At 48.2% G+C, this 27,544-nt stretch overlaps 1 protein-coding gene across 4 annotated transcripts in view; it reads left to right on the top strand.

The window, feature by feature from the left end:
- Positions 1–27,544, top strand: part of MYH11 (myosin heavy chain 11) — a 115,541-nt gene that overhangs the window by 15,636 nt on the left and 72,361 nt on the right. For all 4 annotated transcript variants that reach the window (XM_036307815.1, XM_036307816.1, XM_036307817.1 and 1 more), the window contains exon 3: positions 11,145–11,301. In XM_036307815.1, coding sequence (XP_036163708.1) covers positions 11,145–11,301 — 157 coding nt within the window. The remainder of the gene's footprint in view (positions 1–11,144; positions 11,302–27,544) is intronic.

Genomic DNA, 27,544 nt, shown 5'->3' on the forward strand with positions numbered 1-27,544 from the left:
AGGCCTTCCCTGTCACAAGTGGGAAGGCCCAGATTAGACCGGGACTCCTCTGGGTCAACTGTGCCAACCAGAGTGGGCTAGAGCTGCGCTGTCCAATATGGTAGCCTCCGACCGCATGCGGCTACCTAGCCTTAGATATAAATTAAATATCAGTGTTTGAAAATTCATGTCTTCAGTTGTACTGGCCACATGTCAAGGGCCCCACAGCCACCTGTGGCAGCACAGAGGTAAAGCATTTCCACCACCACAGAAAGTTCTGTTGGACTAGAGCAGTGATGGCGAACCTTTTGAGCTCGGCGTGTCAGCATTTTGAAAAACCCTAACTTAACTCTGGTGCCGTGTCACATATAGAAATTTTTTGATATTTGCAACCACAGTAAAACAAAGACTTATATTTTTGATATTTATTTTATATATTTAAATGCCATTTAACAAAGAAAAATCAACCAAAAAAATGAGTTCACGTGTCACCTCTGACACGCGTGTCATAGGTTCGCCATCACTGGACTAGATGATGGGGTTGGGCGACTCAGAGGGTGCAGCTTCCCTGTGGGGTCGGACCAGGTCTCCAGGACATAGAGCAGTGGTTCTCAACCTTCCTAATGCCGCGACCCTTTAATACAGTTCCTCATGTTGTGGTGACCCCCAACCATAAAATTATTTTCGTTGCTACTTCATAACTGTAATGTTGCTACGGTTATGAATCATCATGTAAATATCTGATATGCAGGATGTATTTTCATTGTTACAGATTGAACATAAAGCATAGTGATTAATCACAAAACCAATATGTAATTATATATTGTGAAATATTTATTTCTAATTACAAATATGTGTTTTCCGATGGTCTTAGGCGACCCCTGTGAAACGGTTGTTCGACCCCCAAAGGGGTCGCGACCCATAGGTTGAGAACCGCTGACATAGAGGGACATGGTAGCCCTGATATCTGACTGTTGGGAGAGGGTCCCCCATCCAGCCTTTGTCTGCCTGGCCTCTGAGAAAGGGTATGCGGATCCCCAGGACAGATCACCTAATTTCTCTGACATTTCCTTTCCTTCTCTGCAAAATGAACACCAGGACAGTACCAGCCTCACAGAGCGGTTACTCTAAAGAGAAAGTACTTGGCACCTTGTAGGTGCTCAAAACGCGAGGTCTTGATGTTATTATTATTAGTGGTTTTTTGTTGTTATGGCCATTCTTGTTATTACCAGTCAGATGTCCTTGCTCCTTTGTAAACTTGTGGGAACAGGCACTTCTAACGTTATGCCCTCGGGTCCTGCCCTTTACATTTTGCCCTGTGAAAATTACAAAAAGCCCTTTGTCATCTCTCGAAATGTCCTGCAGATTTTTTCCTAATTAGGAAAATAAGACACATTCACCACAGAAGACTTGGAAAATTTAGAAAAGCCCAGCAAACACAAATCACCCCCACCCCCACCCCCGGAGAACAGCTGTGCCGGTGCTGGCGTGCTGTGGCGCCTTTCTCTGTGACAGTGGTTCGTGTTTGCATATTTGATAGCCTCTCCGCACGGACTAGTGAACTGCTCCTTCTTCCAGGTACAAGTCTGGATGGAGCACCCCCACATCTGTCAGAACTCCCCCACCTCAATACCCTTTTAAAAAATCCTCACCCCAGGATATGCTTGATTTTAATGAGAGAGAAAGGGAGAGGGAGAGAGAGAAACATCGATTGGTTGCTTCCCATAAACTCCCTGACCAGTGATCGAACCCATAACCTTTTTGTTGTATGGGATGACGCTCCAACCAATTGAGCCACCTGGCTGGGGCCCCAATACGCTTTGAAGGACTGTGTAACCTATCCCATGGCTGTACCATCATTGATGATCCATTCTTCTGATAGTTCAGAGGAAACAGGGGAGCAACTCATAATTACATAAATTTCTCCTCTGACTCAGGTTCTGTACTTTGCCACACTTGATCTCGTTTAATCAACACAACCTCCACTGAGTAAGGATGCCGGTCCATTTTACCAGAGAGCAAGCTGAGTCTCCGAGTGCTAACTTACTTCCTTACTTCCCTAACTAACCAGGGAAGTCCCTTCTGTCTGAAGGACTCCTTGTGTGGAAATGTATCAACCTGGGGCTGTCAGTACACCAGGGACATTTCTAAGGACACCTGTCTGCAGGGAGCTGGAGGGAAAATTGGGCTCCTCCGGGACCAGGCCTCTCAGCTAAGAAGTGTCATCTCTAGCCAGAGAAGTCGAGGACAGGCCTGTGTATCTATCTCACCTGCTGTCCCCTGACACAGTGTTTGAGCCCAAACTAGAAATCAGGGGGAAAAAGAGAGGTTTATGAAGGTATCAAGACCCCGAATGTCTTCTGAGAGCAGATTAAAATCTGAATCAAAGCTTCACATTCCTGCCATGTTTCTCCTGACGGATTAGATGGAAAGTGTTTCAGCCTGGTGACCATGCGCCTTCTCCTGTCTTATTTCTGGTCTATTTAGTCACTTAAATAGAAACCGTTTTTCATGACCAAGGAGATAAAGAAAGAGAAGGGGGGGGGGCAAGTTACGCTGCCAGCGCATGATAGCAGATTAACAGGTGGGTGGCGAGGTGATGCTAAGGCCGGTGGGGGTGCCCAGCTTTGCCCTTGGTGATGAAGAGAACGTTCCCTTCTGTTCTGCAAGGCTCACCTCAAAGACTTGGAAAATTTCAAAAAGCCTGGCAAATACAAATTGCTCACCTTTGAGAAGGTCCTGGCAGTTGTCTTGTCCTCCTAGATCTGAGAGTCTGTAGGAGCCAGAGGGTTCTGAGCTGCCACTTACCTGAGCTGCCACAATGGTTCATGGGGTGTGAATGTCGTTCTGACCCCTGGTCCAGAGCCCCCTAGCTCTTCGGGTGGGTCGTGGGCTGGGTTCTCTCTGCCTGGAGTTTTCCATAACGATGTAGCAGTCAGCTCTGAACCTGGCTGGGGATGGGACAAAGGTTTCAGGTGGCGGGATCTCACTGAAGGTGAGACTGTCCCAAGTCCTCCCCAGACATGTCACCCGTTACGGCACCGGTGAGAGCAACGCTTGTGTCCCGCACACACTGCACGTGCAGTGACTGCGGCAAAGAAGGGGTGTGACTCGCTGGGAAAGTCCTCTGGCCTGGCAAAGGTCAAGTGCGTGTTCTCTTTCCTCTCCTACCCGTCTCTGTGGGGTGCCGAGGAGTCACAGGGCCTGTTCCTGGCCCGAGGCTGCTTTATTATTATTATTATTATTATTATTATTATTATTATTATTAAGGGGAGGAAGATAAGGCGCACTAGATGCCAGTGTAGAACATGGATTCTAAAACGATGCATGGGGAAAGAAAAGGTGGTATATCCATACAATGGAATGTTACTCAGCTTTAGAAAAGAAGGAAAGCCTGTCATGTGGGACAACATGGATGAGCCTGGAGGACAAGATGCTGAGTGGCATAAGCTAGCCATAGAAGGACAGACAGACTGCATGATCCCACGTGTGTGCAGAATCTGAAACAGGCAATCTCAGGGGACCCGAGAGCCGGATGGTGTCTGTCCGGCTGGCAGAGGAGGACACGGGAGTTTCTAGTCAGTGGGCATGAAGTTCCAGTTGAGCAACTGAATAAGCTTAGGGATCTGCCGGACAGCACTGTGCCCACAGCCAGCGTTCCTATATGTGCACGTGACATAACCAATGTTTAAGTGTTTTTACAAAAAAAAAGGTCTTCCCTAAAACATGGGATTCTAAACTCGGTGCCAGTGAATGAGCACCAGGGAGCTTGTCGGTCTCCGGAGAGCTAAGGAAAAGTTCACGCATACGTACATTCTTCCTGGGGGCGAAGGGGGCTTCACTTTCATTAGACTCTCAAAGGAGCCTTGTTATCCCCAGGGCAACGATGGCAACTGCCGTTCATTTAAGATTTACTGTGTTAAGAGTTTATACTAATACGTTATTGTTGCCATTGCTATTATTTCTTATGTAGGAGAGAGGCACTATATTATTGAGGCCCATTTTGGCAGATAAAGAAACGGAGACTTAGAAAGGTTAAATAACTTGATGAGAAACAGCGGGTCTTAAACCCAGAGAGGCTGGTCCGAGGACCAGCGCTTTTAGCTGCTGTCTCATTTATTCCTTCCAGCGAAACTATGAGGCAGAAGCTACTGCCCTGTTTTAGAGACCAGGCCACTGAGGCTCAGAGGTGCTCAGCTGCTTCACTGGAAGTGGACAGCGCTGGGATTCAAATAAGGCCTGTTTGCCTCAGGGTGGAGTGAGTGCTCACGGATGGTAAAGGGCCCTGAGGTAACAGGAGGCTTAGGGCAGGATGTGATGTGATGTGTGTGGGCTGGGGCAGGTGGGGATGGTGCCATGGGCATTGTTAGCTTCAAGTTGGGCAAGTTCTAAGTGCACAGAAGGAAGACATCTAACCAGAGTGAGTGACAAAAAACATTGAGTTAACTTGACATAGAAAAGAAAAGAAAAAGGAAACATTAGTTTCAGGCATTGCTTGACACAGCAGAGGACCTTGCACCCCTGGATCCAGGTTGCCAGGTAACGGTCCCTACTAAATGGGCTGTGCACTCCATTTTTCTGCAAGGCGCGTCTCCCCAACTCCCTGTCATCTCCTCTACCCTGAGGCTGAGTGCTGGTGGCCATGGAGCACTGTGCCTGTTTTTCCCCTCACACCTGGCCGGCTTCACTCACATCTTACCTGCTTGGTCCCTGTACACAGTGGGACAGTCCCTGCATTGACCCCTGGGATTTGGAATATGATCCAGAGCAAAGGGGAATAAACCTTCCTGTTTGTTGGGTTGCCAAGAGAGGAAAGGAGAAGGAGAGAGAGGAAGAATGATGAGTGAGAATCATTGATTGGCTGCCTCCTGCATACCCCCTATTGGGGATCAAACCTGAAATCTAGGCATGTGCCCTGATCGGGAGTGAAACTGGTGACCTTCTGGTTCATTGGTCGACGCTCAATGACTGAGCCATGACAGCCAAGCTCTTTTTTATTTTTAAACATTTTAAGTGATTTTTTAGAGAGAGAGAGGAAGAGAAACATTGATGTGAGAGGGAGACATCTATGGGCTGCCTCCTGCATGTCTACTACCAGGGATTGAGCCTACAGCCCAGGAATATGCCCTGACCAGGAATAATTTCCCTTTCAGTGCATGGGACAATGCCCAACCAACTGAGCTACACCGGCCAGGGCTGGGATCCCCCCTCTTTAATGAGCCCCAACCCTCTTCCCTGGAGGTACATATGATTAACAGGGTCATGTATGCATATGTACACGTATAACCAACATAACCCCCCAAATCACTTTCTGTATACTTTGCAGCTTGCTTTTTTCACCTAACCATGTCTTGTGGCTCTTTCTATGTCTGTTCATACCATCCAGTCAGACTTAAATATTTTTAAATAGGCAACTATGAAATAAAATAGTATTTAAAGGTGTTCAGAACTTTCCCTTCATCCCCATTCTTCCCCTTTCAGTTCACCTCCTTAGAGAAACCATAGTTGCCAGTTTCAAATGCTGCCTTCCAGCTATATTTTATATACAGCAAGTGTATGTATATGGGCATATGTAAACGTGTGCATGTATATATATTCTTTTTAACAGCAGCAGGCCATAGCTGATGAACATTTAGGTTGTTACTCATCCTTTCTGCTGTTAAAATCAAGGCTACAGCAAAAGTGTGGTCATGGTGGACCATGTTTGTCCCTAGACAGACTCAGAAGGTGTGACATGGCGCTACAACTGATAAAGAAGTTCTAATTACCCATCCTATATAATAAAACAGTAATATGCAAATTGACCATCATGCCCTCGCACAAGATGGCTGCCCCCATGTGGGCACAAGATGGCCGGCAGAGGAGGGCAGTTGTGGGCGATCAGGCCAGCAGGGGAGGACAGTTAGGGGCGACCAGGTCGGCCGGGGAGGGCATTTGGGGGTGACTGGGCTGGCAGGGGAGCAGTTAGGGGCAATCAGGCAGGCAGACAGGTGAGCGGTTGGGAGCCAGCAGTCCTGGATTGTGAGGGGGATTCCAACTGCCAATTTAGGCCCGATCCCAAGGGGTCCCAGATTGGAGAGGGTAAAGGCTGGGCTGAGAGACACCCCCCCACCCCCAGTGCACGAATTTCATGCACTGGGCCTCTAGTCTATAATAATCTATAATAATAAAATCATAATATGCTCATTAGACCAGACATCCTTTGGGATGTCCTTCCGGATGACTGTCTGGACGCAGCTGGGGCTGCGAGGGAAGCCCAGGTCCCGGGTGCCTGGCAGCAGCCAGAGGGAAGCCTGGGTCCCGGGTTCCAGAGGGAAGCCTGTGTTGGCAGCTAGGGAAGGAAGGTCTACTCTTGCACGAATTTCGTGCATCGGACCTCTAGTTGATTTATAGATGGAGGAGAGTGTTGGCTCAGGGGTTTGGCCACTTAATGCAGGTCACACAGGTAACAAGGGCAATGCTTCTGTGCCACCCAGGCCTGTATGACTTAAAGACTGAGTTCCGTTCACCTTCCACCACTGTTCTCGTTTCTGCCGGGGCTGCGGGAGGGGCGCCTGCTCAGGGCTCCAAGGCTGACCATATAAAGTGTCAGGGAAAACTGGAGTCCTTTCCTAATACGGTCACAAGAGGGAAACCCTGGGCCTGCAGCTGGGACCTGCTGGTGGCACTGGGCCCTGAGATGCAGGCAGGGACAAGGGAGGTAGGGATGTGGAAACCTCTGAACTTGACCAGCTGGAGAGGAGCTTGTGGGGACGGGGCAGCAGGCACATAGCCAACTGCAGGTGGCCTGGGTCGGGCCACGTTAACCATGGCTGGACAAGGGAGATGGAACCCCCAGATTCCAAAGCCCAGCCACCCTGTGTGGGGCGTGCTGCTGTCTGCCCATTCCTTCCTCTCGGATCCTTGTACCCTGGAAAGGTTTGCTGAACTGAACAGAGGTTCAGATCTGCTTGGAAGCATGCATCACGTGCCTGCTGTGTGCATAGCTCCAGGAGGTGTCCCAGCAAACAGGAGGAAAGTGACAGTCCTCCTTCAGGAGCCAGCGATGGAGTTGGGAGGGCCATGCATTCCCTCCTTTTCTCTTTCATTCATTTTGTTCAGCAAATACTGAGTGCCTGCCATGTGCCTGGCCCTGTCCTGGGGCTGGAGTACAATGGTGTGCAGCTCACAGTCCTGGGGGTGACGTTTAGGCTGAGTCTTGAAAAAAAGGAGATGGAAATGGCTCTGGGAAGATAGGGGCTGGGGGATAAGCATTCCAGGTAGAGGAACAGCACATGTGAAGGTTCTAAGGTGGCAAAGTTTATGTCATCATGAAACAAAGGGAGAATAGTATATGTAGTCAACTAACATTTATTGATTACCTAATATATATATATCAGGCACTGTGTTAAATGCTTCATGAGTGCTATCTTCATAGATTATAGCAAACTTATGAAGGAGCAGCTATAAAGTCCCCTCCCCGCCCCCGCCCCGCCCCCCGAGGTTCAGAGATTTGCCCAGGGTAACACAACTAGAAGGAGCAGAATGAGGGTTCAATTCTGTACCTTTAATCACTGCCCTTTACCGTCTCCAGGTGAAAGACTTGGGGCGGTGAGGTTTGGACTGTAAATGACACCCTCATTCTAAAAGGGGCAAGGGAGTTGGCAGTGGGTGTGGTCCTGGGTGGGGCAGAGTCGGAATTGAGGCCTGGAGGAGACATAAGGCTGGGTTGACCTTCGTTCTAATGATCAGTCCTTTGTTGGCACTTGGTCTGTGGGAGGCCCCATGCTGGGGACCAGGACACAGATGACTAGGACTCACAGCCCCTGTCCTAAAACAACTTTGCCACTCGCTCAACAATCGTGTACTGAGCACCTACTGTGTGCGGGCCCAATGCAAGGCCCCAGGTCACAGAGACGTAGCAGCCCTGCCCCTGACCCAGGGAGGACTTATAATTGACTTACCTCTCGGCAATCATTTAGCAAGCATTTAGTAGGCACCTACTGGATGCCAAGGCCTGCGTGGGGACTGAAGAGGAAGAAGAGGAGGCTCCCAGTCCTCAGGGCACTTGTGGCTGGTGTTTGCAGGGTGGGTGGTAGGGCTCCAGGCAGACAGTGGACTCATCCATCCAGCACTCCCCACCACTTACCTCTGCATGGGCCCCAACCCTCTCACCATCACTTTTCTCCTCCTCTATGCACTAGCAATACCAAAGCGCATGCTTCAGGCAGTAACACCACAGGTACCCTGCCCCACATTTTAACCTCTTCATCTCTGCCCTGATGCCTCAGTGCCTTGCTGCTCCCTGAGGTGAACACCTTCTTGTCTATTAAGACAGCCGCAGGGAGCACGTTCCCCCAGAAGTTTTCCAGAGCACCCCCAGCGTGAGTTAGGGCCCTCTCTTCTTTGCTCCCCTAATCCTCTGGGCCCCACTGCTGCTCTTATAATGTTTTCCCCTTTTTTATATGTTTTAATTGATTTGAGAGAGAGAGAGAGAAAGGGAGAGGGATAGAGAGCAACAGCAAAGAGTTTAGAAACATCAATCTGCTGCTTTCTGCACACCCCCTACTGGGGATGAGCCCGAAACCTGGGCATGTGCCCTGACCGTGAATCAAACCATGACCTCTTGGTTTATAGGCCGATGCTCAAACATTGAGCCACACTGGCTGGGCTATGATTTGTTTTAAATGTTCTCACCCCCCTTCTGATCTGTGGGCTCTCCAAGGGCAGGGGCTATTGCTTATTTGTTTATCTCCAGCATCTAGCATAGACCTGGTAGACAGTAGGTGCTCAGTAAACAGCTGGTGGAGGTTTACATAGGCCGTATGTTGACCTCATTCCTGCCCTGTTTAGGGAAATGGTAAGAACCTGGGCAATTACGCTCTCCTTTACCACCAATTCTGTATCTTTAATTTTGTTTTTATTTTTATTGATTTCAGAGAGGAAGGGAGAGGGAGAGAGATAGAAACATCAATGATGAGAGAGAATCATTGATCGGCTGCCTCCTGCACATCCCCCACAGGGGATCAAGCCCACAACCCAGGCATGCGCCCTTGGCCGGAATCGAACCTGGGACCCTTCAGTCCACAGGCCAACGCTCTATCCACTGAGCCAAACCAGCCAGGGCAAATCCTGTATCTTTAGAAGAATACCATTCATCACCCCCTCCCTGGCCTATCACACAGGGTTGTCCCTTAGAGGATTGAGCCCTAGAGGGACCCTCCCACTGTCCAATCAGTTGTAGCTGAGACTGAAAGCCCTTTGAGGGCAGGACATTGTACTTTTTGTCTTCTATTTAACCCCAGCACTTTGCACAGTGTCTAGGACATACACATTGAATGAATGAATGAATGAATGAATGAATGAATGAATGAGTGATTGAATGAAGAGTGAATGAATGAATGTTTGATTGTTTCTGTTTCTGTAGGACAGGCATAGGTCTGACAGCCTAGTGGATAGTACTCACACCTGGGAGTGGGCTGTGCTGGGCTTGGCGCTCCCAAGGTCTTGCTTGGTGACTTAGATGAAGTTGCTTACCCTCTGGCATTTGGTCTGAGTGTAACCCAGAGCCGGAATTTCTGCTCCTTTTCCTTTAGTCACTTGTTGGGGTGCTGGAGGGAAGACATGCTTCGTGAGCATCAGAGCCTTGGGTGGCGCTAACTATCATGTGGGGAAAGCAGTGCCCGAGGGACAGGTTGGAGCTTGTCTCCTAGGCTGTGTCCTCAGTCCACGGGAAAGGAGATGTGTGCGATAGGGGACAATAATGACGATGATGGAGCCTCACAGGTGCACAGCAAGGGGGCTTGCGGGGTGCCCTCCCACCCCTTTCCTCTTCTGCTCCCAGGTACTTGGTAGAATAGGACAGCTATTGTATTTAATTATGGTAAAATCCACATAACATAAAATTCACCATTTTAACCAGTTTCATGGGTAGAATTCAGTGGCATTTAGCTCAGTCACATGTTGTGCAACTGTCACCACTGTCTAGTTCCAGGACCTTTTTATGACCCCAAAAGGAAAGCCAGTCCCCGTTAGCAGCCAGTCCCCATTCCCCCTCTCTCCCGAGATCTGACTTCTGTCTCTAAGGATTTGTCCGTTCTGGACACTTCATATAAATAGAACCATAAGATATGTGGCCATTTGTGTCTGCCTTCTTTCATCCAGCATCACGTTTCCAAGTTCATCCATGTTGGAGCAAGTGTCAGTACCACTCCTTCTAAAAGACAGGCATATTTATCTCCATCTTACAGATGAAGGGTGCTTTGTTAACGGTCAAGAGTATGAGCTCTGGCCCTAGGTGTTTTTGCTCAGTGGATAGAGCACTGGCCTGCGGACTGAAGGGCCCCAGGTTCGATTCAGGTCAAGGGCATGTACCTTGGTGATCCTGACCAGGGTGAGTGCAGGAGGGCAGCCAATTGATGTGTCTCTCTCACATCGATGTTTCTGTTCCTCTGTCTCTCCCTCTCCCTTCCTCTCTCTCTAAAAATCAATGGAAAAATATCCTTAGGTGAGGTTTAACAAAAAGATACACACACACACACACACACACACACACACACACACACACACACACACACGGAGAGTATGAGCTCTGGAGTAAGCAGTTGTGGTTTCTAGTTCTGGAATTCCCACCCGCTGTGTGACCTGGTGACACCCTCACCAAGCCCACTTCTCACCTGCCAGGTGGGCGGTGGGAAAATCCTGGTACCACGGCCACAGGGTAGATGTGAGAATGACAAGAAGATGCCTATGAAGTGCCTAGCTCAGTGGCCAGCACACAGTAAGTGCCCCACAAATAGTTACTTAAATGTTACTTAAGCCTGTGATGCTCGGGGAAGGGAAGTGACAGGGGGTAAGGGTGGAGCTGGGATCGAACCCAGAACTGTTTAAAAACACACAGTCGTCAGATACAACATTGGGGACCTAGAAGTCCAGTCCTGCCCCTTGCTTCCCTTCCCCACATCTGGCATCTCAGTGATGCCAAGGAGTTCCCACCAGGGCTCTGTGCCTCAGTTTCCCCCTGTCTAAAATGAACAGGCGTGCCTCTGTCTCACAGCGCTACTGTGAGGATGGAGCAAGAAAATGTCCACAGTGGTGCTCAGTAAACGCAGGGCGGCCGCGGGCTGGATGTAGGAGCTCTCTCCCTGCCATGTTCCCGAACTAAGCTGGAGTTCTCTGTTTGGCAGACGTACTCTGGCCTCTTCTGCGTGGTGATCAATCCCTACAAGCAGCTGCCCATCTACTCAGAGAAGATCGTCGACATGTACAAGGGCAAGAAGAGGCACGAGATGCCGCCACACATCTATGCCATCGCCGACACGGCCTACCGGAGCATGCTGCAAGGTGAGGCGGCCGGGAGGTGCGGGGAGGCCTGGCCAGGGCTGCTGCTGCTGAGGAGCCCACCGAGGGGCAGGGCGAGGGGCGTAGGGCCCCTCCGGAGGCTGCTGCTCTGCCCAGGCCCCTCCTGTCCTGCCTGCCTGCAGTTCTCGCCAAGAATGTGGTGTTTGGCAGGCAGCACTGGGGGACAGGAGGGCCGTGACTGAAAAAGGGAAAAAGGCAAGCTGAACATCTGTGCTCACGGCCGGGAGGGTGAGGGAGAGGGAGAGTTTGGGCAAATACGGGCATGCGCCCGCTCAGGCCTCGCACTCGTCCCGCTGGCTGCCCGCGGCCCTGGCTGTCTGGAAATGCAATAATGCTCTCACCTTGGAAGGGGAGAGGGAGGTGCCAGCCCTGGGGCAGAGCCAACCAGCTCTAAATTTACTACCAGCTGCCACACCCCTTTCGTCCCCCCATGGGATTGTGGGCAACTGTTTCCTCCTCTCCAGCCTCAGTTTCCTCGTCTGTTAAAAGTATCTATCTTGAAACTTGTAAAGACTAATGCTGGCTTTTCCAAACTAAAGGCCTTTGCACATTCCCTCCGTGTTTGTGTACTATAAACTGGACTGAGGTAAAACATAAATAAAGAAGGGTAGAGTGTGTAAAGTGTGCACATTTAAAGTATCCAGCCTAAAATTGATTTTTACACGGCTACAGTTGTATAATCACCTCCCAGACCAAGATGTGAAATGTTTCCAGACAGTTTCTGCATGCTGCTGCCCAGGGAGACCATTCTGACTTCTGTAACCGCCATTCTGACTTCTGACACCATCAGTTTTGCCTGTTCTTAAACTTCATGTAAATTACATCTTTATATTATTAACTTAACTAGAGGCCCAGTGCATGAATTCATGCACCAGTGGGGTCCCTTGGCCTGGCCTGCGGGATCGGGCTGAAACCGGCTCTCTGACTTCCCCCAAGGGTCCTGGATTGAGAGAGGGTGTAGGCCAGGCCAAGGGACCCCACCGGTGCATGATCGGGGCCGGGGAGGGACAAGGGAGGGCTCCAGGGTGTGTCCAGCCAGTCTCACTCAGTCCTGATGGGCCAGAACCTGGCAGCAAGCTAACCTACCAGTTGGAGCATCTGTCCCCTGGTGGTCAGTGCATGTCATAGCAAGCGGTTGAACGGCCTTAGCATATCATTAGCATATTACGCTTTGATTGGTTGAATGGGCGACCAGATACTTAGCATTTTAGGCTTTTATTATATAGGACTAATAGCCCGGTGCACAAAAATTTGTGCACATGGGGGGGGGGGTCCCCTCAGTTATTAAACATTTATCGGCACAACACTGACCACATTGGTGGTGGTGGTGGTCTTGTCAGAATGTGTTATATTATGCAGATGAAAATCTATTTAAACAGATTTGATGTAGATATTTTCAAAGATGGAAGAATTGTCCCTGTCAACTATTTTAGTTGATTCATATCTTCACTAATTGTCATCATTGCAAAGTTTTCAGTCCCCATATGGGTTGCTGGATATGATAGGTCATGCGCTGTCCCTGTCCTTTGCAGCCTTTGTTACCTTAAGGACTCTAGTTTTCCATTTATATGTTTAAGTACCAACCTTACCGGCTTAAAAATGTAAGCTTTTAACACTGCTCTCTCTGTTCCGTATCCTTCTGATGAAAAGTGGAGTTGGGTTGCGGCACAGGAGAGAAATTCAGAAGGGGAATATTGACTGCAGTAGGAGAAGAGGGAACCTATTTCCCTGGCCACAGGCGCTGGCGCCCTGGACCACAGGGCTGGCAGCTTCTCCGGGTGGCTGCAGCCTGGGACCTCAGGCGGGTGGCTTGTCCGTCTCCTGGGCTGCAACCAGCTGCAGGCGCTGGCACCTGGACCAAAGGTGGGCGGCCTCTTCTTCTGGTGGCTTCTTCTTCTGTGCTTCCAGGGAGGGCAGTCAGTTATGTGTATATGTGTGTGCATGCAAACATAGGTGTGTACACGTGTGTATGTGGAAACCTGCTGGGCAAGTCAAAACCATAGAAGAGTTGCCCCCTATCTCTTGAATCTTCCAGAGATATCCCCCACTTTTTTATCCTATCACTACTGGAGAGTCAGTATTTGCAGCCAACCAGCCAGTGACTCTCTCAGTGTCTATTTCTGACTTCTTCTTTCCCTGTCTGTCTTCCAACCCCTAATCATATTTCCACCTGGATGCATCATTTTTACTCCCAATATGCTATATAGAGAAGGAGTCAGGATGCTGTCTTCCCATGAATAGTACTCCGTAACAAACCAATTGCATTTTAGTTGGGCAATGCCCCTACCGACCCTTCAAATCCCTTCCACCATGCATTTCTGTTTCCCTTTTTGTTTGTTGGATTGTTCTGCTGCTCCTTCTCCTCACCCCACCACCCTTGGATCGTAATGTAAAATTCTTTTACCATGTCAAGAAATTATTAAAAATACAGGTACTTTGAAAAAAAAAAATACAGGTACTTCTCCGAACACCGGCCGGGTGGGCGGGGGGTGGGGGGGTAGGGAAGAGGCGGCTGCTGGCGGCTGCCTCTTCCCTGCCCCGCCCGGCTTCTCTGATCACCGGCCAGGGGTGTGGGCAAAGGCACCCCGGTTCTCCGATCATGGGCCAGGGCCGCCTTTGCCCTGCCACCCGGCTCTTGCCAGCCACCTAGGTTTCTGATCACCGTCAGCAGCAGGTGGCTTCTTCCGTCCTTCCCCTTTCGCCTCCCAGCATTGCGCCTACATATGCAAATTAACCACCATTTTTGTTGGCAGTTAATTTGCATATCGCCCTGATTAGCCAATGGGAAGTGTAGCAAAGGTACAGCCAATTACCATGTTTGTCTATTATTAGATAGGATATTTTTCTTATAAGCTTCCTCCCCACAGAACCTATTTCAGACTAAGCAAAAAACAGCAGTATACTAGTATATTAGTTAAGAGTATGAATTCTAGCCTTAGCCAGTTTGGCTCAGTGGATAGAGCATTGGCCCAAGGACTGAAGGATCCCTGGTTTGATTCCAGTCAAGGGCACATACCTCTGTTGCAGGCTCGATCCCTGGCCTTGGTAAAGGCGCATGCAGGAGGCAACCAATCTATGTGTCTCTCTCACATTGATGTTTCTCTCTCTCTGTCTCTCTCATTCCTTCTACTCTCTCTTATAATGAATGGAAAAATATCCTTGGGTGAGGATAAACAAAATTTTTAAAAGGAGTATGAATTCTAGAACAGGTCTGCCACTCCCTAGATATGTGACCTTGAGCAAACTAGTTTCCCTCCCTATGCTTCTGTTTCCTTATTTATGAAAGAGGATTGTAATAACCGTTACCTACCTGCTAGGGCTGATGGGAAGATTAAATGAACTATTGTATATAAAGTGCTTAGAACAATGCCTGGTACTTGGTAAAAACTCAATGATCCCTTGCAAGTGTTGCTCAGTGGGTTGGAGTGTCATCCAGGTTCAATTCCCGGTTAGGGCATATACATAGGTTTCGGGTTTGATCTGTAGTTGGAGCATGTATGGAAGGCAACTGATCGATGTTTCTCTCTCTCTCCCTCTTCCTCTTTCTCTCAAATCAATAAACATATCCTTGGGTAAGGAATAAAAAAACCCTTCACTAAGTGTAAGCTATTATCATCATCATTATTATGCACCAAAATAGATGTTGGACATACCAGCTACACACACACACACACACACACACACACACACACACACATATATTACACATTGAAAAGAATATATAACTATTAAAATAAGAAATATTAATCTGAGTGTCACCTAAAACCACTTCACCACACTTCAGGATCAATGGAATTAGGGTACAGATTGTGCTTCATGCAGTGCCTGATGTGGCAAAAGCTTGAAAAGTAGAAGTTTGCTATCATAGGGCTTCTTTGCAGCCTCTATCTGAATAGGACTTTAGGTTCAAGCACACAGACACACACTCACTCTTATTTAATCTTCAGCACAATTCTGCGGGGTATGGTTGGTGTTACAGCTTGCAGCAGAGGCAGCTGAGTCTCTGAAAGTGTCTGAAAACCCAGGCCATGACCAAGTGGGGCTTACACCAGGAATGCAAGGCTGGTTCAATATTGAAAACTCAACCAATATAACAGTGTCAGGAACAAAAAACACATAATCATATTAATCCAGAGAAAATTTAATATTCAGTTATGATTAAATCTGTTAGAAAACTAGGACTATAAAGGAACTTCAACCTTTATCAACCTGATAAAAGGCATCTGCAAAAAAAAAATACATCTAACATCATACTTAACAGTGAAAGCCAATGCTTTCCCCCTTACCTTGAGTCACAAGATGTCCACTCTCACCACCCCTATTCAATATTGCACTAGAAGTCCTAACCAATGCAATAAGGTAAGAAAAAGAGAAATGGAGGCATCTCTAAATTGTGAGCTTTTCCTGTTTAACTCCCTTGGCCTCTTCTCAGCAAAACCCTCAGAGTTGAGTTCTGGCTTTCCTCATTAAGTATCTTGGTTGCACAAAAAAAACAGCAGCACCCATCCCAGTATCATTGATCTTTGGAGCGAATGAGAGGGTCTTCTTTTCTTTATACGGTTCTGGGCTTGAGATACAGGAGTTCTCCTGTCCTTGCCGTTGGGAAGGGCAACAGAAAAGGGCTATGGCAATTTTAAAGCTGTGTACAATTGGTTTGTGATTGTTCAATGTAAATAGCCCAGAGATGGTAAACTGGCAGCTGGTAGGTGGATCCGGCCCTCAGATAAGTTTGCCTTGCTCCACATGGAATTTTAAGGATATTTGAATTAGTCACCAACTTTTAAAAACGGGGAGATTGTACCTAAAATCTAGATTTCCAGGTCGTTTTGAAAACTTTGGAATATCTGGCAATACTGGGCCTGTGTTCCCAAATGTCAGCCACCCCTCTGGTAGGGGTGTGAATTCTACAGTTCCCAGTCCTCAGCTGGCCTGACAAGCTTATTTGTGTTAATTGCCCAATCCCTGGCACCCTGAGTTCTGAGTTGGGGATTGAGAGGGACCCCATTCTGGAAACTCCTGAGGGCAGGGCTCTGGGTGTGCCTAGGAGATACCCTCCAAGGTGGAGGGGCTTGGGTAGAAGTGCCCCTCTTTGCGGACAGGGTTAGCCAAACCCCACAGGTATGATCTGAGCTGGACCACTCCACACACAAGACTGTCATTACCTCCAAAGACCAGCTGATGGGACCTGGCAGGGAGGGTTGAGGAGATTCAGTCTCAGGTTGTAAAGTATTAAGCATATGACTTTTTTAAAAAACACATTGGGCACTTTTAAAAAAATGTTTTTATTGATTTCAGAGAGGACATGGAAAGAGTGAGAGAGAAGCATCAATAATGAGAGAGAATCATTGATCAGCCTGCACGTCCCCTACTGAAGATCGAACCCACAACCAGGCATATGTCCTCGACTATAATCGAACCTGTGACCCTTCAATCCACAGGCCGATGCTCTATCCACTGAATCAAACTGGCCAGGACTCTTTGTTTTTAAAAATCCTTTGTGGTCTCCCTTTTATGTAAAAGTATAAAATGGTGGTTCACTCACCTCTGTGGGAAGCTGAACATCACAGAATTACAGTGTATCATTTGGGGTGCTTTTGGCTTCAGGACGCATAGCAAAACCAATTAAAGTGGCTTAAGTGATGGGAATTTATTATCTCACATAAGAAGCCGGAAGTTGATGATTTCAGAGTTTGTTAATTCAGCAGCTCAAAAACGAACTTCTTTGGCATTTTCTTGGCTTCTTTCTCATGGTCACCAGCTGGCAGCCAATAGCTCCAGACATCACATCCTCATGTGATGATAATATCCGAAACATGAAAGAAGTGGAGGGTTAAGCTCTTTTCCTATGTCTCTTATTTATCAGGGAGGAAAACTTTTCCCAGAATCTCCTCAGCAGGCCTTCCCTTGTATCTCATTAGCTAAAACTGGGTCGTATATCAACCTCTAAAACAATCAGTGGCAAAGGAGACCAGGATGGTTTTTATTGCGTTGGACTATTCCTAGTCCTTTCCTGGGGCTGAGGGAACACATTTAACCTGAAAACCAGAATGAAATAAAATTCTGTTAGCAAAGGAGAAGGGAGGGGGCGTGACTGGTCACCACCACCACAATGCTCTTAAAAATATATACGTAACTTTTAAGAAAATTTATATTTAAGCAAAAAAGAACACACCCACACCCAAACTTCTATCATCTAGTGATCACCACCATTGATCTTTTATACACTAACTGAGCTGAGTGGCATGAAATAAAAGAGGTTTTGACTATCTGAAAACAACTAGTTCCAGAAAAAACATCACTTAAAACCGGGACCAAAGTTTTACTGTCAATAGTAAGGGGGGGGGGGGGGGGAAGGTTTTGATTGGGCTTGAAAAATGACATTGCAAATTATGAACATAGATTTATCTTTTTTGACACGCAATAGGAATTTGGCTGTAATTGCTATTAGATGCTAATTCTTGATTGAGTATCCAGTTAATTAAGGGTTGATAGTTTTGTCTTTTTTTTTTTTTTTGCTTTTAAACATGTGAGAGCATAATACAGCATTCGTCATGTCATGCTTGATTTCTGTGAGAGCATAATTTTTACACACTTACTTGAGGCATCGCCAGTTTCCCAAGATCTTTTTTTCCTTCTTTGATGTTCCAGGCTCTCAAGGCCCCCTTGTGTTGTTGTTCATGATGACTCTTTGATACTCAGCCGTGGCCTTTCCAAACTCTTTGACTTTGTGATCCTCTTCACCTTTGGGAAATCGGCCATGTTGCAGAGTTGCCACTTTATTCTGGGTTTGTGTCGTGGTGGATGTTGACACTCAGTAGCCAGCAAGGTGGAGCCATTGCCTGAGTGGGGGCAGTGGTGCTTTAGCGGGGTCCGATTGCTAAGTGGTCGACTCATTGAAAAATATTTTTGTTGTGATAACTTTTGCTTCCTAGACAACCTGCCAACTGTGGGCAATGGTGACAAAGACCCGTTTTAATACATTTCATTCCTCTTAAGGTCTATGTTATAGCACAAAACCATAGCCTATATAATAAAAGGCTAATATGTAAATCGACCGAATAGCAGAACGATCGGTTGCTATGATGTACACTGACCACCAGGGGGCAGACGCTCAACACAGGAGCTGCCCCCTGCTGGTCAGTTCTTTCCTGGAGCTGAGGGGAGTGCCGCTCAGCCAGCTCACGGCTGGTGAGCGCAGGTGCGGTAGCAGGAGCCTCTCCCACCTCCACTGCAGGCGGGTGGTAAGGAGCAAGAGGTCCTGGACTGCAAGAGCCCCAGACTGTGAGAGGGATGTCTGACTGCTGGCTTATGCCTAGTCCCCAGGAAGATTGGGCCTAAGCCAGCAGGCGGACATCCCCCCGAGGGGTCCCAGACTGCAAGAGGGCACGGGCTGGGCTGAGGGACCCCCTGCCCCCTCCAGTGCATGAATGTAGTGCACCGGGCCTCTAGTAGTGAAATAAAAAATTACTTAGAAACCTTATCACATTTTGAACCTAAAGAGAAAATGACAACCATGAGCACACAGGTCTTTGTTTAGTTTAAATGGGAATTAACCGCTGCTCTGGATGGGCCCATTTTGGCACTCCCTGGTGCTTTCTGGCACACTTGTCCTGACAGACTTTAATGGAAAAAGTCTCCAAAAAATCATGGAGAAAAATATAAGCTTGGAAGCATTTTATTTTTTTCCTATAAAGTGGAAATTTGGTTTTGGTGAAGGAATGTGTAGGCCCACTTCATGACTCCTTTGTGGAATGTTGCTGTCACAAGGCTATAAAGTCACAAGGCTGGGATCCACGCTGAGCTTTCTGGTTTGTTGGAGAGATAAACCTAACAGCTGTGGCTTCCTCCTTCAGTCCTTCGTGGAACAAGATAGGGGGTGAGGAGGTGAGGTTGGGGAGAGGTGGATGACATTCACTGAGTATAGAATGAAGTGTTTAAAATGTATTACATGGACTCTTAAGTTCCTGAGGCCTCATAAACTCCGTCAGACTTACAAACAGCATCCTTATCTGCCTGTTCATCATTGTCTCTCCAGCTCATTTACTGGAACCTGGCATATAGTAGCTGCTCAGTTAATATTTGTTGATGAATGAATGAATGAATGAATGAAGAGCTATCAGAGTTTGTTAAAGAAAAGAACCAACCAGGGTCAGGATGGGTGGGGAGGGTTGTCTGAGAGGGGTGGGGCTTTACACGTTTTGAAGGATGATTTACGAAGATGGGAGAGGGGAGCGGGGATGATGTGGAGGTGAGAATGGGTGTAACAAGGATGACTGAAGCCCGTCTGAAGATGCTGACTTATAGGTTGTTGTGGAGAGCTCAGTGCTCCAGGCTCAACCCTTTGCTGCATCAGGGGAGTTGGGAATATGGCAGCGGACCTAAGCCACCAGTCGGACATCCCCCAAGGGCTCCCAAACTGCGAGAGGGCACAGGCCTGGCTGAGGGGACCCCCCCCTCCCAGTGCATGAATTTTGTGCACTGGGCCTCTAGTAGTTTTATATTAACTTTGATGAAACCTATATTCTGAGTTTACATTATTATGCCTGTGGAGATACTGTTCACAGCTGAACTCTGCTCTTTTTCAGGATTACTTTTTTCTTTTTATAATTTTTTTTTTTTGCCCTGGTGTGAGTAATTGCCTTTTTTCCCCAACTTAGTTTTCTATGTACTTAATCATTAATTCTACTTCCAATTCTTTTATTTTTTTTAAATATATCTTTTATTGCTTTCAGAGAGAAAGGGAGAGGGAGAGAGAGCTAGAGATAGAAACATCAATGATGAGAATCATTGATCCGCTGCCTCCTGCGCACGCCCTACTGAGGATCCAGCCCGTAGCCCCGGGCATGTGCCCCGATCAAGAATCAAACTGTGACCTCTTGGTTCATAGGTCAATGCTCAACCACTGAGCCACACCGGCCAGGCCCAATTCTCCTTTTAAATGTGTTGCTCTTCTTTTACTACGTCCAGATATGTGTTGGTGATCCTATTGATATCCTCCCCTTAAAGGTGATTGCTATTGGGGCCTTCTGACCTGCCCTGGGTACCTTCTATGAATGGTAGCTAACATCTGGGATCTTCCTTGTCATCCTTGGAATTCCCTTCAGTGCTCTCATGGTGGATTCCTTGTTTCCTAGTTTCCATGTCTTCCTCTTCCTTGATTTATTCTCTTGTTTAAATAGATCACCTTCTCTAGTAGCTTCTCAAGAAAGGATGTGAGCAAATTGAAATCTTATCTGAAAGACTTGCTGCTTCTCTAATTTTTTTTTTTTTTTTTTTTTTTGAGAGAGCTCTCTGGGCATCTCTCTTTTTTTTTTTTTAAATATATTTTATTGATTTTTTACAGAGAGGAAGGGAGAGAGATAGAGAGTTAGAAACATCGATGAGAGAGAAACATTGATCAGCCGCCTCCTGCACACCTCCTACTGGGGATGTGCCCGCAACCCAGGTACATGCCCTTGACCGGAATCGAACCTGGGACCCTTCAGTCCGCAGGCCGACACTCTATCCACTGAGCCAAACCGGTCTCGGCGGGGCATCTCTTTTTTAAAAAAATATTTTTATTGATTTCAGAAGAGGAAGGGGGAGGGGTAGAGAGATAGAAACATCAGTGATGGGAGAGAATCATTGATTGGCTGCCTCCTGCATGCCCCCTACTGGGGGGTATCTAGCCCGCAACTTGGGCATGTGTCCTTGGCCGGAATCGAACCTGGGACCCTTTAGTCCGCAGGCCGACACTCTATCCACTGAACCAAACTGGCTAGGGCTGCTTCTCTAATATTTAAGAGATAGTTTAGCTGGGTCTAAAATTTTAAGCATGCAGTAGTCCCCGTTTCCCCGCCCCCGCCACCCCAGAATTTTAAAGGCATTACTTCATTGCTATCCAGCTTCAGTTTCATTTTGAAAAGATAAAAGCCAATCTGATTCTTACTCCTTTGTGTATGACAAGATTTTCCCCTTCTTTTTTGGGAGCTTTTAAACTCTTTTTTTCTCCTCTTGTTTATGATGATGGGATTTGTCATTCACCCATTGTGCTAGAGACTTAGGGGAACCTTCTTAATCTGTAAGCTCAACTCATATCTTTAGATTCTGAGGAATTTTTGTGAGTTACTTTCTTGATGACATTTTCCTCTCTGTGTCCTCCATTCTGTTTTTCTGAAAGTCTTCTTGTTTCCATAATGGAACTCCTGGACTGTTCCTATCACTCCTGGACTGTTCCTATCATTTTCATCTTTCTCTTGTCTTTTTTATCTCTTTATCTTTTTTGTCCTTTTTTTTCTGGGCAATTACCTCAACTTTATTTTACTACCCTTAAATTGAGTTTTTAATTTATGCTGTCATACTTTTTTCATTTCTAAGAACTCTGTTTTATTTTCTGAATATTTCTTTCTGACAGCATTCTTTTTCTGTGTGAGAATACTTTTTCTTTTTCTTGAAGAACACTTCTCCATGTACAGTCTCTCTTTTCCTCCAGATGCATTTTCCTTTCTGTCTGTCTGTCATATGAGTGGCTTCTTCAGGTGTCTGGTGATTCTTGGCTGTCCACTCACCTGGAATGCTTTAGTACATGGCACCACAAAAGTGATGGGTGCTCTGTGCTTGCAGGAGTCAGCTTGCTGCCAATGAGCTTGGCTGTAGTATGGTGGAGCTGAGCCATTCCTTGGGGCACTTCTGATATATCTTTCACTCTTTTTTCTTGGGCTGATCATATTCGTCAGAGAAGACTTGTGCAGTCTTCTGTCTGGAGTATAAAAATCTACCATTATCTGCCCTAGCCCATTTGGCTCAGTGGATAAAGTGTCGGCCTGCAGACTGAAGGGTCCCAGGTTTGATTCCAGCCAAGGGCACATGCCCGGGTTGTGGGCTCAATCCCCAGTAGGGGCGTGCAGGAGACAGCCGATCAATGATTTCTCTCTCTCTCTCTCTCTCCCCCTTCCTCTCTGAAATCAATAAAGAAATATATATATAAAAAGAATGTAAATCTTTAAAAAAAAAATCTACCACTATCTTGAGGGTCTATTTGAAGAGAGGCTACGGGTTTTAAACTGTGGGATGAAACTTGCACGCTGTCCTCCTTATTTCAATTTCGTCTCTGGTGGCCCCCAGGACAGAGACCCTTTATTTCACCCCTTCTAGAGACGAAATCTGCCTCCTCTGTGGACTGTGGGCAGGGCAGTCAGTCACTAGGCTGCAGGGAGTGGCTCGTAGCTCCTCAAACAGACCTTCAACCAATTCTTACGTTTTTATGTCCTCCTTCACCCCCTCTTCCAGAGGCCCCAGGTGCTGCTAATTACTGAGGTTTGGGCCAGAACAGGGAATTTTATGGTGAACTTGAGTTGGTTCTCAGCTGTGCCCACTGCCAGCTTAGACTTCTCTTTTCTTGGGACAGTCATCACTTCTCCTGTTTTCTGGCTTCCAAGCTTGTGTTGCTGTTCCTTCCTCTCCAGTTCATTTGAACTGGTTCGTATGTTTTTGAACAATTCCTTTACTGTCATTTTAGTAAGATTTGGGGAGGGAGGAGCACTAAACGCATGTGTTAACTCCACCATCCTCCCATGGAAATTCTCTCCTACCTTCTTTTCCAAAGAAGTGATTGTGACGCTAGTGGACTTTATTGTGTGCTTCCTATATGGTCAGGGCTTTACAAGAATATTCTCAATTGATCCTTAACACAAACCTACAAGGTAGACACAATCAGATTAGGCCCTTTACAATGAAGGCCTGAAATTATTATGGTGCCTGCATATATAATCCAGAATAAAAACAATTCTAAATTATAAAACCAGGAAGGCCAACAAAGTTCTAATTTTTTCCCATTTGCCTTGATGGTTTTTAGGAAAGAGCAAATATTGGATCCTTTCAAAATGTTTCTTTATTTTTCCTCCCTTGGAGTGTGTGCATGTGGGCCTGTGTTTACATGACTTGCCAGATCCAACACTGGAAGCAGGTGCTATTACTAGCCCCATTTTAAAGCTGGGTAAATTGAGGCTCAGAGAGGTGAAGAACTTGCTGAAGGTCACATAAGTGTCAGAGCCAAATCTGAGCTTGATTTATCTGACTCCAAAACCTAAGCTTTGCCCAGTTAGTGGGTGGTGCTGAGCTGGTACACAGAGCCCCCTACCGTCCCATGGCAGGCTGTTGGCTCCTGCAGGCCTGTCTTACATCTCAGGGTGTTGAAAGGTGGGCGTTCAAGGAGCTGGAGTTATTTAACTGCGATAAATTAACACGATGAATGTGGGTGAAGCACCACTAAAGCTTTCCTGATGAGAACCACCAGGGATCCCTGCCGCCCATGGGTCCCAGGGGCGGGGCAGGGCTGTGAAAGGCAGATAAGATTTCATTCTGATGTGTTGAGAGGAGCCATCAGGATTTGTCACCTGTGCAAGATAGCCACAGGAGCGCTTTGTCTTCACCCAATTAGCACCAAGTGGCCACTCCAGGGAAGTGTGTAGTGAGGGGAGAGGGGGTTAAAAAAGAAACAGCAGCCCCAGGCCTTTATCAGCTCAGGCTCTTGGCTGAACCCTCTCCAAGCTGAGGAGAAGTTTGGGAGGTGGGAGGATGCAAACTATGCTTTGCAAGTTCCCACACTCCGCGGGCTCCCTCTGTCCATGGTCAGCTGGCTCATGCTCACTCAGCTCCCCAGAGGCTGCTGTGTAAACTGGGCAGAGAGAGGAAGGGCACCGCTCTGCCCTGGGCTCACCGCTCTGTCAGTCCCACATCACCCTGCCCTTGCTGGCACCTGCAGGACAGCGTCCCCATTCGACAGATGGAAGACACTGAGGCCCAGAGCACCAGGTGGCTTGGCCCCAGAGCTGAGTGTCAAACCTGGAGACATCACCTCCGGCCGCCCTCAGAACAGTTTATCTTCTCTCCGAGGCAATCTGGTGAATAGTGTCGTGCTGTTACCCCCGCTTAACAGATGAGGAAACTGAGACCCCCAAAGGCTTAGGGACTGGCTTAGCCCTTCTAATTAGAGAGGGTTGCCCTTGGCCTGAGACTCTGTCCCCCCTGGGACAGAGTCGCTGTCATCCGAAACCACCTGACCGGCTCACTATTTTAGATGCTGGTGACGATAGAACAGCAGTGCTGGTGAGACTAGCCATCATTAAGCTCTGGTATGTGCCGTTGTGTAATTTTAAGTCTTTTGTGTATCCAGTCTCATTTCATCGCTTCCATAACCATGAAAAGTGTGGATTTTGAGCTCTGTTTTCCTTGCAAGGAAACTGATGCTTCGAGGGGCAACGTGTCTTGTCCAAAAGGTGGATCCAGGAAGTAATTCCAAGTCGTTTTGCTCCAGAGACTGTGTTTCCACGATGCACCCCGGATGGGGAACCAGTTGCATCCTTTCTCTGCCTTTTGGAGATTTTTGCAGCAGCTGTGGGCTCCGACCGACCTGCTGGGGGTGAGGGGTGGTGGCGGCTCCAACCTGGCCCGTCTTTGCGGAGGCACAGGAGGAGCTGGTGCTCGGAGTTATCGCAAGCTCAGTTCTTTGGCAGGAAATGAGGAGGGGTAAAGGTCATCAGACTGTGATGAGCCCGGATGGACTGCCCATAGTGTCTTACCCACATGGGAGAGAGCGAAGGGGAATTCATTTTTTAAAATAAGCAGTAAATATGGGGTTGAAGAGGCAGCCGTGTTTTAGGGAGCGGATTTGGGAAACACTGGCTGACAGCAGGTGACGATGTGTTCCTCATGGAGTCTGTGTGTTCCAGCCTCCTCCTTGCCGGCCTACAGGCCTGGCTCCCCAGGCCAATACTGTGTCCTCCCAGCCTTGGAGGGAACCTGACTCCCCGTTCCCGTTTTACTTAGCTCTGTTGATTGAGGACCCACAGGGGGCTGTGAGGTGGACCCTTTGGGGCCCAGGCTGTGAGGACAGGGGAGGCCTCCTTGGGAGGTGACATGTGGGCTTAATAAGGAAGCCAGGAGGCTCTGGGGCTGGGGCAGAGCAGGAGGGAGCGTGTGGAGGTGGGAGCTGAGGCCCAAGAGGAATACTGGTCCTCCTGTACCTGCACCGTCTCAACCGGCCAGTTCTGCTATTAAAGATGCCAGGGCTTTGTGTGGGTCTGGAAGGTTCTTGTTGGAGTCTAGCATAAGCCCCTAGAATCTCTTCCCACCTAACTCCTCTAGGGAGAGAAAGGCTGGGGAAGGAGAAGGGCCCTGGCCCACAGAGCAGTGGTTAGGGCCTGGCCTCTGGAGCTGGGTTCGAATCCCAGCTCTGCCAGTGTGCCCACTTCTCTGTGCCTCAGTTTCCTCATTTGTGCTGTGAGGATAGTAACGATGCCTACCCCAGCTGTGAGGGTTGATTTGGACAGTGCACGGGGAACCCTGCCTGGTCAGGGCAGGTGCAGCAGGCGTTAGCTGTCATCTGTCGAGGGTCCACGGTTGAGGCCCAGCTCTGACGTTCACCTTGAGTCTGGAACTCTGGTGTCCGCCCTCGGGTGCAGTGTTAGGTAGGGAGCCACTCTGCACTTGGTGGAGGCCGCGTCCTTCATTCCTCACTGGCCCGGAGGTAGCAGTGACCCACGGGGACATGGACTGGCCACCTCCCTTTCACTGGGTCCCACAGCAGCCTGGCAGAGGAAGAAGGGAAGAGAAGCAGTGAGCCGGGTCTGTTCAGTTTTCTCCTTTTATGGTCAGCCTGCAGGCCTCTGGCTCCCCAGCCGTAAACCATGAGCTGGTGTTTGGGATTGGGCCGAAATAGCTGGTCTGTGGGGAGCTGGCGTCTCTCTCTCTCTCTCTCTCTCTCTCTCTCTCTCTCTCTCTCTCTCTCTCTCTCTCTCTCTCTTTCTCTCCTGCTGTGGGGGAGGAGGGCCGGCCAGAGCCCTTGATCGGCTCAGAGAGCTCCACGCAGACTGACACATCCAAGGCCAGACCCCCAGCCCGGGGAGAAGGGGAGGGAGGCGCATTTAGGGGTGGGTGTGACACAAACTCCAGGCTCTGGGCTGGGGAGCTCAGCCGGACAGAGGGGCTGCGGGCCTGCACAGCTCTGCCATTTCTCCACCTCTCACCTGATGCTCCAGGCCCTCTGCCTGGGGTGCTGGGCCTCCTGGCATCTCCTGGGGATTCCTACGCAGCATCCTTCTCCAGGCAGCTCAGTTGTCACCTCAGCTGTGGAGACTTCCTGTCTCTCAGGAACATCAAAGCCAAGTCTACCTTCTGCAGCGCTTTGGGCATGTACCCATCTTAGCGTGGCTCATACCTGAGTCATGTGGCCGTACAGCGTCATGAGCCTCTCAGAAGCAGAGACTAAGTAGGTCTCAGTGAACTTTGTGTTTCCTGGCACATAGTAGGGCCTCATAACTTGTTTGCTGAGTGAATATGTGAATATAGGAATGAGGGTTTACCATGGCTACTATCTCAGGTGCCCGAGAGAGAGAGAGAGAGAGAGAGAGAGAGAGAGAGAGAGAGAGGGGTTCAAATCTCCAAGCATGTACTGAGTACCTACTGTGCATCAAGTCTTGTTCCTGGCACCTGGGATCAAGCACAGCCCTGACCTCCAGGCGTTCGTAGGCTAGTAAGAGAAGCATTAAAGCAGTTCTGTAACTGTTGAAAAACAAACAGATCTGTGTGACTTCCAGGAGTCACATTTCTTGATTCATAGATGGTATAAAATCAACATAGTTAAAAAAAAAAAAAAAACCTTTATTGTGCCCTGGTTGGGTGGCTCAGTTGGTTGGAACATTGTCCCACACGCCAAAAGGTTGTGGGCTCCATTCCCTGTCAGGTTAAAGGTTTGATCCCCAGTCAGGGTACATGCAGGAGGCAAGTAATTTATGTTTCTCTCTTTTCTCTTCTCTCTTTTCTCCTCCTCTTCCCCCTCCTCCTCCTCCTCCTCCTCCTCCTCCTCCTCCTCCTCCTCCTCCTTCTTCTTCTTCTTCTTCTTCTTCTTCTTCTTCTCTCTCTCTCTCTCTCTCTTCTCTCTCTCTCTCTCTCTCTCTCTCTCTCTCTCTCTCTCCCCTCTCTCCCTCTCTCCCTCTCTCTCTCCCTCTCCCTCTCCCTCTCCCTCTCCCCCTCCCCCTCCCACCCTCCCTCCCTCCCTCCTGCCCTCTCTCCCTCTCTAAAATCAATAGAAAACATATCCTTGGGTGAGGGTTTAAAAACATTTTTTTAAGAAGAAAGGCTCCCCACTTAGCTCTAGGGAAATATGGAGTCAGAGAAAGTATCATAGAGGAGTGACTCTCAAGATGGCATTTCAAGAATGGATTCGGGTATGTACCCCAAAGAATTG

The sequence above is a fragment of the Myotis myotis genome, unplaced genomic scaffold, assembly GCF_014108235.1.
Source record: "Myotis myotis isolate mMyoMyo1 unplaced genomic scaffold, mMyoMyo1.p scaffold_m19_p_5, whole genome shotgun sequence".
Classification (NCBI taxonomy): Eukaryota; Metazoa; Chordata; class Mammalia; order Chiroptera; family Vespertilionidae; genus Myotis; species Myotis myotis.